The sequence below is a fragment of the Chrysemys picta genome, chromosome 17, assembly GCF_011386835.1.
Source record: "Chrysemys picta bellii isolate R12L10 chromosome 17, ASM1138683v2, whole genome shotgun sequence".
In the NCBI taxonomy this organism is placed as follows: domain Eukaryota; kingdom Metazoa; phylum Chordata; order Testudines; family Emydidae; genus Chrysemys; species Chrysemys picta.
In genome coordinates, this window is record NC_088807.1 from 1,029,740 (window position 1) to 1,041,854 (window position 12,115).

Here is a 12,115-nt window from a genome sequence, read left to right on the forward strand (position 1 = left end):
AGGGGGCTGCTCGGGCGGCAGAGCTGGGCAGCCTCTGGGGAGCGTGGGCGCAGCTAACGGGCAGTGTTGGCACCAGAAGAAAAGGGGGGAACCCGGCCAGGAGTCAGCGGAGCTGGGGAGCTGGTTTCCGGTCACGGGAGCAGGGAGGTTCCTCCGCACAGGAGCAGGGCGGCAAAGAGCCCGGCAGGTTTGAAGATGGAGTCTGGTGAGTTTCTGAGTCATTGTGGCTGGTTCTCCGAAAACACCCGCTCAGCGTCCTGGCCCGGGAAGCCAGTGATCCAACCCACGGGCCAAATTCGGTGAATCCTGGTCACGTGCCACCCGAGGCATGAAGCACATATGCTAAGAAGTGGGCAGCAGCAGTCAGAAAAGCCACCGGTGCTAGGAACCACTAGGGAAGGGAGAGAGAATGAGACAGAAAATATCAATCTGCCTCTATCTCAATCCAGGGTATGTCCACATCTGGAATACTCAGGGCCGGTGTAACCACTAGGCGAACTAGCCGGCTGTGACGGGTTGGATCACAGAAACCCCCTTGGGAGCTGCCACCCGATGTGCAAAGACTACCCCTGCTTCTGTTTTCCCTGCCAGCTCAGGACTCCAGCACCCTGTCCTGCTGAGCCAGACACTCCTGTTTGGCTCCAGACACAGATCCAGGGTCTGAATCACTTGTCCCAAAGCTGCAAGTTTACCCGAAGACCACTCACAGTAGCGCGCTTGTCTTTAGCACTCAGATGCCCAACTCCCAGTAGGGTCTAAACCCAGATAAATCCGTTTTACCCTGCATAAAGCTTATGCAGGGCAAACTCATAAATTGTTCGCCCTCTATAACACTGATAGAGAGATATGCACAGTTGTTTGCTCCCCCAGGTATTAATACATACTCTGAGTAAATTACTAAATACAAAGTGATTTTATTAAATACAGACAGTAGGATTTAAGTGGTTCCAAGTAGTAACAGACAGAACAAAGTAAGTCACCAAGCAAAATAAAATAAAATGCGCAAATCTATGTCTAATCAAACTGAATACAGATAATCTCACCCTCAGAGATGTTTCAGTAAGTTTTTCTCCGACTGGACACCTTCCAGGCCTGGGCACAATTCTTTCCCCTGGTACAGCTCTTGTTGCAGCTCAGGTGATAGCTAGGGGATTCTTCATGATGGCTTCTCCCCCTCTCTCTTCTCTTCCCCCCTTTATATATCTTTTGCATAAGGCGGGAACTCTTTGTCTCTCTGGGTTTCCACCCCCCCTCACTGGAAAAGCACCAGGTTAAAGATGGATTCCAGTTCAGGTGACATGATCACATGTCACTGCAAGACTTCATTACTCACTTGCCAGCACACACATATACAGGAAGACTCACAGGTAAATACAGCCATCTGCAGACAATGGGAGTCATCAAGATTCCAAACCATCATTAATGGTCCACACTTTACACAATTACAATAGGCCCTCAGAGTTACATTTTATATTTCTAGTTTTAGATACAAGAGTGGTACATTTATACAAATCAGATGATCACACTCAGTAGATTATAAGCTTTGTAATGATACCTTACAAGAGACCTTTTGCATGAAGCATATCCCAGTTACTTACATTCACTTATTACCGTATTTTCTCTAAAACTATCTCAGTTACATTATATTGACTTATTATCAAGTTTTTATAAAACCATATAGACTGCACAACGTCACACCGGCCACCTAGGGCGCCAAGATTTGGGGGCACCAAAAAGCGGCTGCCGCTCACCTCTCACCCCCGCCCGCTGCCACTTCGGGGCAGGGGGAGGAGACAGCAGGTTCCTCCCCCCGTGGCCAGGCGGGCCGGGCTGGCTGGATTCGGGAGACTAGAGGAGGCTTGTCCTGCTGTGGGCATCTCGGTCTGCGCCCAGGCCAGGTCAGGGCGGGGCACTCGCTCACTCGCGCCCCAGGAGTCCTGGCATGGCGCACTGGAGGCCGGGGCTGGGTCTCGGCAGGGAGCCGGAGGGAAGGGGGGCCTGGGCTTTGGGAGACGGAAAGACGCTGCGGCGGGGCAGGGTCCCTGCCCCACAGAGCCAGAGGGGGCTGGCTGAGCTCCAACCGCTCGGGTCGGACTTGACACGTGTGTGGGGGGCGCTGGTGGCGTGTCTGGCTCTCCAGCCTGGCTCCCTCGGGTGCTCTGCGGCCTCCATCGCCCTGGCACTGGCTGTCCCCTGGGGTGCTTCTGTTCTGCTGTTTAATTCTCAGTATATGGATGAGACACTAAAGCCCTGATCCTGCAAACGCTTGAGCGCCTGCTTTGTTTTAGACAGGAGAGTGAATTTCCTGTCCTTGCGAGCATGTCTGCAGCACCAGGGCCCAGCTGAGGGGTGGAGAAATCGCATTGCTCTAAGGCACTAAAGGAGGGTGGAGTGCTTCCGAGGAGCCAAATTAACTGATTGGTAACCTCAGACTCTCCTAGTGCTGTACAATACACAGTTTCTCAGCTCCAAGTCTCTTCTCCTTCTCCCCCTGTCTTGTTTCATTTGATTTCTGTTATTTTTTGACTTTTTCCTTGGATGCTGCCCCCCCCCGGGGAAAAAAGTACATGAATGAAATTGCTAATTGAAATCAAGGTCAAGAAAAATGACTAGTAAATTTCCCATTGTGAGATGGTCACTTGCTGACGTGGTATTTGGGGTCACTCTTTGGGCAATTCATTATTTAACTTCTCGATTATAAGACTGGTACATTCTGGAATGATCATTTGCTGGTCAGTATTTTTTTTTTTTTTTTTTTCAGGAAAAACCCAAACTGATTTTTTCCTTCTCACTAAAAAGTAATTTAAAATGAGATGAATTATTTTTTTCTGAAACCTTATGTTATGAATGTCATGGTCTTTGTATATTTTAAGATTGCAACATTAATATTGCATGAAATATGATTTTGCATGTTAATTTATGCTCCGGGGGGAGGGGAGGGGAAGGGGTGAGGGGGCGCAAGGTGGAAGTTTCGCCTAGTGCGCAAAATATCCTTGCACCGGCCCTGGGAATACAGCGTGCAGATGTGGTCGCCCCATCTCAAAATAGATGTATTGGAATTGGAAAAGGTTCAGAAAAGGGCAACAACAATGATCGGGGGCATGGAACGGCTGCCGTGTGAGGAGAGATTAATCAGACTGGGACTGTTCATCTTGGAAAAGAGACGGCTAAGGGGGGGATATGATAGAGGTCAATAAAATCATGACAGGTGTGGAGAAAGTGAAGAGGGAAGTGTTATTTCCTCCTCATAAGGACAAGAACTAGGGGCCACCCAATGACAATTAACAGGCAGCAGGTTTAAAACAAACAGAAGGAAGTATTTCTTCACACAACGGCACGATTAACCTGTGGAACTCCTTGCCAGGGGATGTTGTGAAGGCCAAAAGTCTAACTGGGTTAAAAGAAGAGTGAGATGAGCTCCTGGAGGATGGGTCCATCAGTGGCGATTAGCCAGGATGCTGAGGGATACAGCCCCACGCTCCGGGGGTCCCTAGATCTGTGTTGGCCGGACGCTGGACTGGACGCCCGGGGACGGATCACTCGATAGCCGCCCTGTTCTGTTCATTCCCTCTGGGGCACCTGGCACCGGCTGCTGTCAGAGACAGGGCGCCGGGCTGGACAGGCCGCTGCTCTGACCGTCCCAGGACCGTGACAGGACACCGTGGCGAGGGCCGGACTCGATGACCCAGGCGGGCTCCGGTCCTGAGCTCCGTTTGCACTTGGCACCGGCTCGGACGGCCACGGGACGCCCCCTCTTTGCGCTGGGGGGCTCCGAGCCCGGGGGCTGGGCACATGCAGGCAGGGCAGCTCCCGGCCGGTGGTTTGCCTGGCAGGAGTCGCCGCGGGCACCGGGCAATGCAGGGAAAGGCCCCTGGGTGCGGGGTCCAGCGCCGCGCCCCAGGCAGCCGAAGCCTGTGGCTTTGGTGCGGGGCAGAGCTGGTCTCCGGAGCCCAGGGCCAGGCGCGGGGAGCTCGCCATGGGCCCGGCCCGGCCCGGCCCGGGGCAGGGCTGGGGGCTGGCTCGGCCCGGCCCCCGGGGTGGAGCTGCGGGCGGGAGGGAGTTTCCCGCACGGGGAGCCGGGAGCCGGGAGCGCCCAGCATGGCAGCCTGCAAGAACATTGTCATTTTCGGGGCCACCGGCATGACCGGCCTGGCCACCCTGGCGCAAGCGCTGCAGGCGGGTAAGAGGGGCGCGGGGACCCCCCGGCCGGAGCCCGCCGCCGGGGCGGGGCGGAGGCGCCCCGGGGCCCGGGCACAGACAAGGGCTGGAGACCCCAGGGAGCGACCTGCTGCCGGTTCAGATCCTGCCTCCGTCCCTCACTCCCCGGGTCTCTGCTGGGGGCCACTTCCCCCTGTAACAGTCGGGAACGGATCCTCCCCTCGGCTCCCCCGACTGGGGGCGTTTCGGGGCAGGGGCTGCCCCTGGCTGGGTCTGGGCAGCGCCCGGCCCGACGGGGCCCTGATCTCAGCTGGGGTCTGGGCAGCACCCGGTGCTGTGTGGCCCAGATCTCGGCCGGGGTCTGGGCAGCGCCTGGCGCGACGGGGCCTGATCTCGGCTGGGGTCTGGGCAGCACCCGGCGCGACGGGGCCCCGATCTTGGCTGGGGTCTGGGCTGCGCCCGGCCCCATGGGGCCCTGATCTGGGCCAGGTGCTACCACAGTACATGTAAGAGCAGTTCTCCCACAGGCCCTACATTCTGGGCATGGGTAGGTGCTTCCAGTCCTTCAGGCTCTACGTGACTTCTCGGTCTCTGGGTGGGGAAGGCACATGTGAGCCGGAGAGATAAGATGGGGGTGTTGGTATCTGGGCTGCCAGGGGCCAGAAACAGCTGAACAGACCCAGTGGAAAGGGCTGGGGCGGCCCCAAACCTGTGGCTGGTGTAGACTGTCCTGGTGCTGCAGGCACTCGAAAGGCTCGCAGGGTGAGGGCCTGGTGGCTGTGAGCTAGGCTCAGCTCTGCCGCTGACTGTGCAGAAACGGCACACCCCTCACTGCGTGACTCAGTTTCCCCAGCTGCGGGATGGGGAGGGTGGCGCTGAGCCGGTAGTGAGGAGCACTTTGCGGCCCCTCTGATGAAAGGGGCTCTGAACTGGAGCCTGGGTTTTCTCTGGGAGGTTGAACACTACCAGTGGCCTGACTTGGTGGCAGATTTCGCGGAGGGCCACCAGTCCCCAGCACAGACCTAGGCGCAGGGAGGGGACGCTTCCCTCACTCCCAGAGGCTGCACTTGCCTCCGTCCCCGTCTTGGCACCGGCACGAGCCTGGTGCATTGAGCGATCGGCCCTGGCGTGGCCGCCGCACGAGCCACCCAAATGCCGTGCCATGGGTCCCTGAGCCCCACCCCAAGCGGTGCAGGATCAGCGCTGGGTGAACCATGAGTGAGGTACGTCCCAAGGAACCAGCGGTGGGGCCAGGAACCCCAGGAAAACGCTGCTGCCGTGAAGGTTGAGAGGGGACTGGACCTCGGAGAGCAGAGACTCCAGGAGACAAAGGCAGAGCTGTTAGGCGTATTACGGCAGCACCGGGGAGCCCCAGTCCTGGAGCCGGACCCTGCGGTGCTGGGCGCTGTGCAGACCACAGCAGACGGGCCCTGCCCCACAGAACTGCCCAGCTAAGTGAGGAAGGAGACACGGTGGCTGGACCCTGCAGCGAGTAAATTCAGGCTAGAAATAAGGTGCAGATTGGTACCCAAGCGCTGGAGCAAACAGGCTGGAAGATGGGGGACCCCAGCACGCAGCCAGTGCGTGCAGATCCAGCCCGAGCGTCTCTTTCAACAGCCCCCTCCCGTGTGGCCAGCAGCTCGGGCTGGGTGCGACCCTCCACCTTGTGTTAGCACAAGGGCAGATGGGGTGGGGTCCCTTCTGGCCTAAAGCTCCCTGAGGCTGCAATCAGTGGGGCCAGGCCCGGCCCTGCAGCACTGGCTGTGTCCGTGGGATGGCCCGGCTTTGCCCTCAATCCCCAGGCGGTGCCGTGCCACGGACACCACGGGGTTAAATCCTCGAGTTGAGCGAGCAGTAGTCCTTTGCACACATGCTGGATGCACTGAGATCCACACCAGGACTGTGTGTGAAATACCACCTAGCGGGGGAGAGCCAGTCCGGATGCCTGGGTTCTCTTCCCCACTCCGCCTGCGACCGGCTCGGGACTTGGGCAGGTCCGTCCCCCCCCGAGTCTCACTTCCTCAGCGAGGAGCCTCCGTCAGCTTTGTAGAGCTGTCAACTAATGGGAAGTGCTGTGCAAGACCCGGGGTAGATCAGGCCTCGTTGTGCCAGGCGCCGCCCAGACCCCGGCTGAGATCGGGGCCCCGTCGGGCCGGGCGCCGCCCAGACCCCAGCCGAGATCAGGGCCCCGTTGTGCCGGGCGCTGCTCAGACCCCGACCGAGATCAGGGCCCCGTCAGGCCGGGCGCCGCCCAGACCCCAGCCGAGATCAGGGCCCCGTCAGGCCGGGCGCCGCCCAGACCCCAGCCGAGATCGGGGCCTCGTTGTGCCAGGCGCCGCCCAGACCCCGGCCGAGATCAGGGCCCCGTCGGGCCGGGCGCCACCCAGACCCCGGCCGAGATCAGGGCCCCGTCGGGCCGGGCGCCGCCCAGACCCCGGCCGAGATCGGGGCCCCGTCGGGCCGGGCGCTGCTCAGACCCCGACCGAGATCAGGGCCCCGTCAGGCCGGGTGCCGCCCAGACCCCGGCTGAGATCGGGGCCCCGTCGGGCGCTGCCCAGACCCCGGCCGAGATCAGGGCCCTGGCGGGCCGGGCGCTGCCCAGACCCCAGCCGAGATCAGGGCCCTGGCGGGCCGGGCGCTGCCCAGACCCCGGCCGAGATCAGGGCCCCGTCGGGCCGGGCGCTGCCCAGACACACAATGAGAGGCAGCACCTGCTGTGTAAAGTGCAGAAGGGGACACAGGAGGGGGAGGAAGGCCTGTGGCAGAACTGGAGCTAGAACCCAGGTCTTCTGAGTCCTAGTGTAGGGCCTGACCCACTAGGCCACGCTGCCCGTCAGCCACCAGGTGCCCTGCCTGGCAGGACTCCAGTCAGCGCCAGCTCCTGGGAGAATCACCGTTAGTGCAAACTCAGCCCCCCAGAGACCCCCCCCTCGCACCACGAGGGCAAATGCAGCAGCATTCAAAGCTGCCCTGAGGGCTGGACGTGAACGGCTCTGCTCAGTGCCAGGGTGGTTAGACGGGGTCCTGGGAAAGCCCCTCTCCCCCCACCCCCCACACGGCGCCTGGGGTCCAACTCCTGCTGGCCGGCACCTCGCCCGATCGTTCCCGCCCACGCTGAGTGCTGGGCAGCGTCTCACACCCGCTGTGCACTGGTGTCACACGCGTTTCACACCCACTGTGCTCTGGTGTCACACGCGCCAAGCACCAGGCAGCGTCTCACAGCCGCTGTGCGCTGGTTTCACACACGTTTCACACTCGGTGTGCACTGGTGTCACACGCACTGAGTGCCTGGCAGTGTCTCACACCTGGTTTGTGCTGGTGTCACGTGTTTCACACTCAGTGTGCACTGGTGTCACACGCACCGAGTGCCTGGCAGCGTCTCACACCCGCTGTGCACTGGTGTCACACGGACCCAGAGAGACTCAACCTCCGTGTCAGAGCTGCCAGCGAGGGAGGGTCCGTCCGGCCCCGCAGCTCAGACGCCCCAATAAGGCCGAGCTCCCTGATCCTGCTGAGTCACGCTCCCCACGGTGCTGACTCACCGCCCCATGGCCGGGTGCCGGGGGGAGGGGAGCACAGCCTGTTCCTGCTGGCCCCAGGCCTGGCTCTCTGCTCCTCCGCGGGGGCCAGGGATGGGGGGTTAAAGCCCCTTTGCTGCCCCATATCCTGGGCCCTGCCTGGCTTCGGGGGTCAGGTACAGCAGCCTCAGGGCTGGTCTAACTCTTGCTCCGCCTCCTATGGGCCCCGGGGGGCAGGGAACGGCCCCAGCCACGCCCCGATCAGCGGAGTGGGGCACAGAGACCCTGGTGACGGGGACTCTCGGTAGGACAGGGGGGTTCTCAAGGTACCGACCTCCTTCCAGCCCCAATCTGCACAGCCTAGTCACACTCCCCCCACCCAGGGCAGCCCCACGCCTGCCACCCGCCGGGCACCCCGCCCACCAGCTGTTCAGCCCACGCCCCAGGACTGGCCTGGCAGCTCTGGGGGGGACGCAGGGGGCTCGAGCTCCCCTCTGCCGGCTCGGAGCAGGTGCTGCAGGTGCGAGGTACGCCCTGCGCAGAGCAGCGTGACCATGGGGCAGCGGGGGCTGCTGGGTCTTGGGCCGAAGCTCCCACACCAGAGGGGTCCCACTACCCAGCCAGAGACCGACAACAACTCCTGGCACTTTGCAAACTGCCAAGAGATTGGTGTCAAAGGCGTTGTCCCCCGTGAATAGCCAGGGGAAACTGAGGCACGGGGACATGACAAGGCTGAGGCCACACAGTGAGTATCAGAGCCGGAAAGAGAACCCAGGATCCTGGCTCCCAGCCCCCTGCTCTCACCACTAGACCCTCCTCCCTCTGGCGCCACCCGAGGCTCCCCCCACGGACACCCACTCGCTGTCTCTCCCACTGGCAGGGTACCAGGTGACGGTGCTGGTGCGGGACCCAGCACGGCTGCCCCCGGAGCACAAGCCGGCACGGGTCGTGGTGGGCGACGTGCTGAACCCGTCGGACGTGGACAGGGCAATTCAGGGGCAGGACGCCGTCATCATCATCCTCGGCACCCGCAACGACCTGAGTATGACGCGCCCCCAAGGACTGGGGCCCCTCCCTCGGCCCCCGCGCTCCATGCTCCTGCCCCCTGGGGCCCCTCCCTTGGCCCCCGTGCTCCATGCTCCTGCCCCCTGGGGGCCCCTCCCTTGGCCCCCCGCGCTCCCCGCTCCTCCTGCCCCCCGGGGCCCCTCCCTCGGCCCATGCGCTCCCCACTCCTCCCCTGCCTCCTGTGCTCCACGCTCCTGCCCCCTGGGGCCCCTCCCTCGGCCCATGCGCTCCCCACTCCTCCTGGGGCCCCTCCCTCGGCCCCCGTGCTCCCCAATCCTCCCGGGGCCCCTCCCTTGGCCCCCGTGCTCCCCGCTCCTCCTGCCCCCGGGGCCCCTCCCTCGGCCCCTGCGCTCCCCGCTCCTCCTGCCCCCTGGGGCCCCTCCCTCGGCCCATGCGCTCCCCACTCCTCCTGGGGCCCCTCCCTCGGCCCCCGTGCTCCCCAATCCTCCCGGGGCCCCTCCCTTGGCCCCCGTGCTCCCCGCTCCTCCTGCCCCCGGGGCCCCTCCCTCGGCCCATGCGCTCCCCACTCCTCCCGGGGCCCCTCCCTCGGCCCCCATGCTCCTGCCCCCCGGGGCCCCTCCCTCGGCCCCCGTGCTCCCCACTCCTCCCGGGGCCCCTCCCTCGGCCCCCATGCTCCTGCCCCCTGGGGCCCCTCCCTCAGCCCCCACCCTCCCCGCTCCTCCTGCCCCCCGGGGCCCCTCCCTCAGCCCCTGCGCTCCCCACTCCTCCCCTGCCCCACGCTCCTGCCCCCTGGGGCCCCTCTCTTGGCTCCCGCGCTCCCCACTCCTCCCCTGCCCCCTGTGCTCCACGCTCCTGCCCCCTGGGGCCCCTCTCTTGGCCCCCGCGCTCCCCGCTCCTCCTGCCCCCTGGGGCCCCTCCCTCGGCCCCTGCACTCCCCACTCCTCCCCCAGCCCCCGTGCTCCACGCTCCTCCTGGGTCCCCTCCCTCGACCCCCGCGCTCCCCACTCCTCCAGCCCTGCACCCTCTGACCCACCCCCTGCACCCCCCCAAAGCTCCCCCTGCCCCATCCCACACAGCCCCCACGCCCAACAAATCCCCCTACCCTTGGCACTGCCCCCCCATCCCTGGAGCCCCCCTGACCCATCTGCTCTCCCATCCAGGCCCCACCACCATGATGTCCGAGGGCACCAGGAACATAGTGACGGCCATGAAGGCCCACGGGATCCGGAAGGTGGTTGTGTGCCTGTCGGGTGAGTCCAGCGGCCCCCGCCCTGAGCTTTGGGGCACCGGCTGGGTGCATGCCCCTGCCCACGTCTCCCCGGGCTACGTGGCCGGCCAGCGGGGGCCGGATTCCGGCTCACTCCTTCCACCAGACATGCAGCTCTTGGGCCTGGAGGGACCCTGCTCCTGTGCCCGAGCGATTGACGGTGTTTCTGTTTCAGCCCCTCCCCCCGTTAGTGGCTCCCCTTTGTCAGGTTCTTGTGCCAAAGGACGGATCAGGTGGGAGAACTCTTAGGAGAAACCTATTGGAATTGGCTCAGCGGGCGCCGTTCCAAGCCCTCTGGCCTAGCGCCAGGGGGAGAGACCCCAGAGGGAGCCGAGCAGCCGCGGCCGGCAGAGCACTCTGGGGTGGGGGGTTATCAGCGTCTCCCTCGTCACCGGCACCGCCCGGGGGCACGGGCCTGGCCTGTCCCTGCCATGCAGCGATGCCTCATGCATCTTTGGGAGGGTTCTCTTCCTGGCCGTTCCTCCCCTGCCGAGGGGGCGCCTGCTCCCGCGGGTTCCTAACCCCTTTGCCTCGGGTTCAGGACCATGTCCGCCCCTTCGCTCCCTGCTGTCCTGGGGGCCTTGGTGCTGCCCCCACACCGGGAGAAATGAGCCCCTTGCGGTAACCTGGCCGCAGGGCCACCCGGCAGCATCCTCGCGTGTGACGCCAGAGGGTCCGGGGTTACCCGCGTTAGGGCCGTGGGGCCGGGTGAAGCTACGCTACCGTCTGACAGGCCTTGCAGGCTCCTTCCGTCCCCACCTTAATGGATCCCCCCGCCTCCCTGAGCGAAAACGACAGCCTCCGCGGGTACAGCACCATCACTAGCGGCTTTCTCCTCGCATCCCCCGGGGCGAGCCCACCTCTCAGCTGTGGGATGAAAGGACTTGCCCAAGTCGCACAGAGTCAGTGGGAGATGGGGAGAGAACCCAGGAATCCTGGCTCCCAATCCCCCTGCTCTAACCACCCCCCACTCCCCTCCCAGAGCTGGGATAGAACCCAGGAGTCCAGGCTTTGCCGCCACTGTCCTTCCTCCCTTGTTCTGACTCTCCCCTCACGCCCCCCCCCCCCCCCGTAGCTTTCCTGATGTGGGACCTGAAGAAGGTGCCACCCAAGCTCCTGCCGGTGACGGAGGATCACATCCGCATGCACCAGATCTTGCAGGAGTCGGGGCTGGACTGCGTCTCCGTCATGCCGCCCCACATCGCCGGTGGGTAGGGGGCTCTGGCTGGGACCAGCTCTCTCTGCCAGTACCTGGGAGAGAGGGGCTGGGTGGGCTCCCCCTCTGGGTTCACAGGGGGCAATGGGTGGGGCAGGATACCCCTCCCAGTTGGAGGGCTGGGCGCAGGCCTGGGTGGGTGGGTGACTCGGAGCGGGGCCCCATGTCATGCACACACCCCCTGGGCAGGCTCGCTGGCCGAGCAGGGGGCTGGCATGGGAGGAAGAGGGGCCGGTGACCCTCAGTGCCGGCTACGTCCCAAGCCGTCCCTCCCTCCCTGCCCGCCAGATGACCAGCCGCTGACCGGGGACTACACGGTGACGGTGAACACGTCCGGCGGCGCCCGGGTCATCTCCAAGCACGACCTCGGCCACTTCTTCCTGAAATGCCTCACCACCTCGGAGTACGACGGGCAGAGCGTGTATCTCTCCAGGAACTACCCCAAGGTGTGAGGGCGCCGGCCCCTGCCGGGAACGCCCCACCCGCGCTGCCCCCGCTGCTTGGATCCAGCCGCCTACCGCCACTTTCCCGCAACCTCGCCGCCTGCTCCAGATCCGGGGGGGCTCAGCCCAGCGCCTAGCCGCTACCACAGCGCAAGTGGGGCTGGCTGGGCCCTGCATCGGGGGCTGAATTCAGTTCTGTCCTCCACGGCCTGTGGCAGGAGAGAAAATTCAGCCTTCAGCTCCCCAGTGTCTTTCCGCAGGTCAGTTCGTGGCGCTCAACCCCGGCCGGGGAGCTGCCCTAACCCCCTGGCGACCCCTCGCTGCCGAGCCCAGGCCTTGGGCTGCCTTTGATAGCCGCTGTGCCGTGCTTCTCGCTGGCAGCAGGAGCTTCCACCCACCTACCGCGCGGGGACGAGTAAAGATTTCCTATTTTCTCAGACTGACTCTCGCGGGTCTCATCTCTGAGCAGCCAGCTCCCAGCGTGCGT

General features: G+C 63.6%; 1 protein-coding gene across 1 annotated transcript; it reads left to right on the top strand.

The window, feature by feature from the left end:
• Nucleotides 1-4,015: 4,015 nt before the first annotated feature.
• On the top strand, nucleotides 4,016-12,067 carry BLVRB (biliverdin reductase B). The gene is made up of 5 exons (XM_005279198.5): nucleotides 4,016-4,180; nucleotides 8,557-8,718; nucleotides 9,863-9,952; nucleotides 11,045-11,176; nucleotides 11,474-12,067. The coding sequence occupies exons 1-5, from the start codon at nucleotides 4,099-4,101 to the stop codon at nucleotides 11,635-11,637; spliced, it is 630 nt and encodes a 209-aa protein (XP_005279255.2). The 5' UTR covers nucleotides 4,016-4,098; the 3' UTR covers nucleotides 11,638-12,067.
• The last annotated feature ends 48 nt before the right edge of the window (nucleotides 12,068-12,115 follow it).

Bases quoted from the DNA above. Each gene is read 5' to 3' on its own strand.
- BLVRB (XM_005279198.5), top strand. From the start codon at position 4,099: ATGGCAGCCTGCAAGAACATTGTCATTTTCGGGGCCACCGGCATGACC. The intron at 4,181-8,556 runs GTAAGAGGGGCG...TCCCACTGGCAG, and splicing joins GGCGCAAGCGCTGCAGGCGG to GGTACCAGGTGACGGTGCTG. The intron at 8,719-9,862 runs GTATGACGCGCC...TCTCCCATCCAG, and splicing joins CGGCACCCGCAACGACCTGA to GCCCCACCACCATGATGTCC.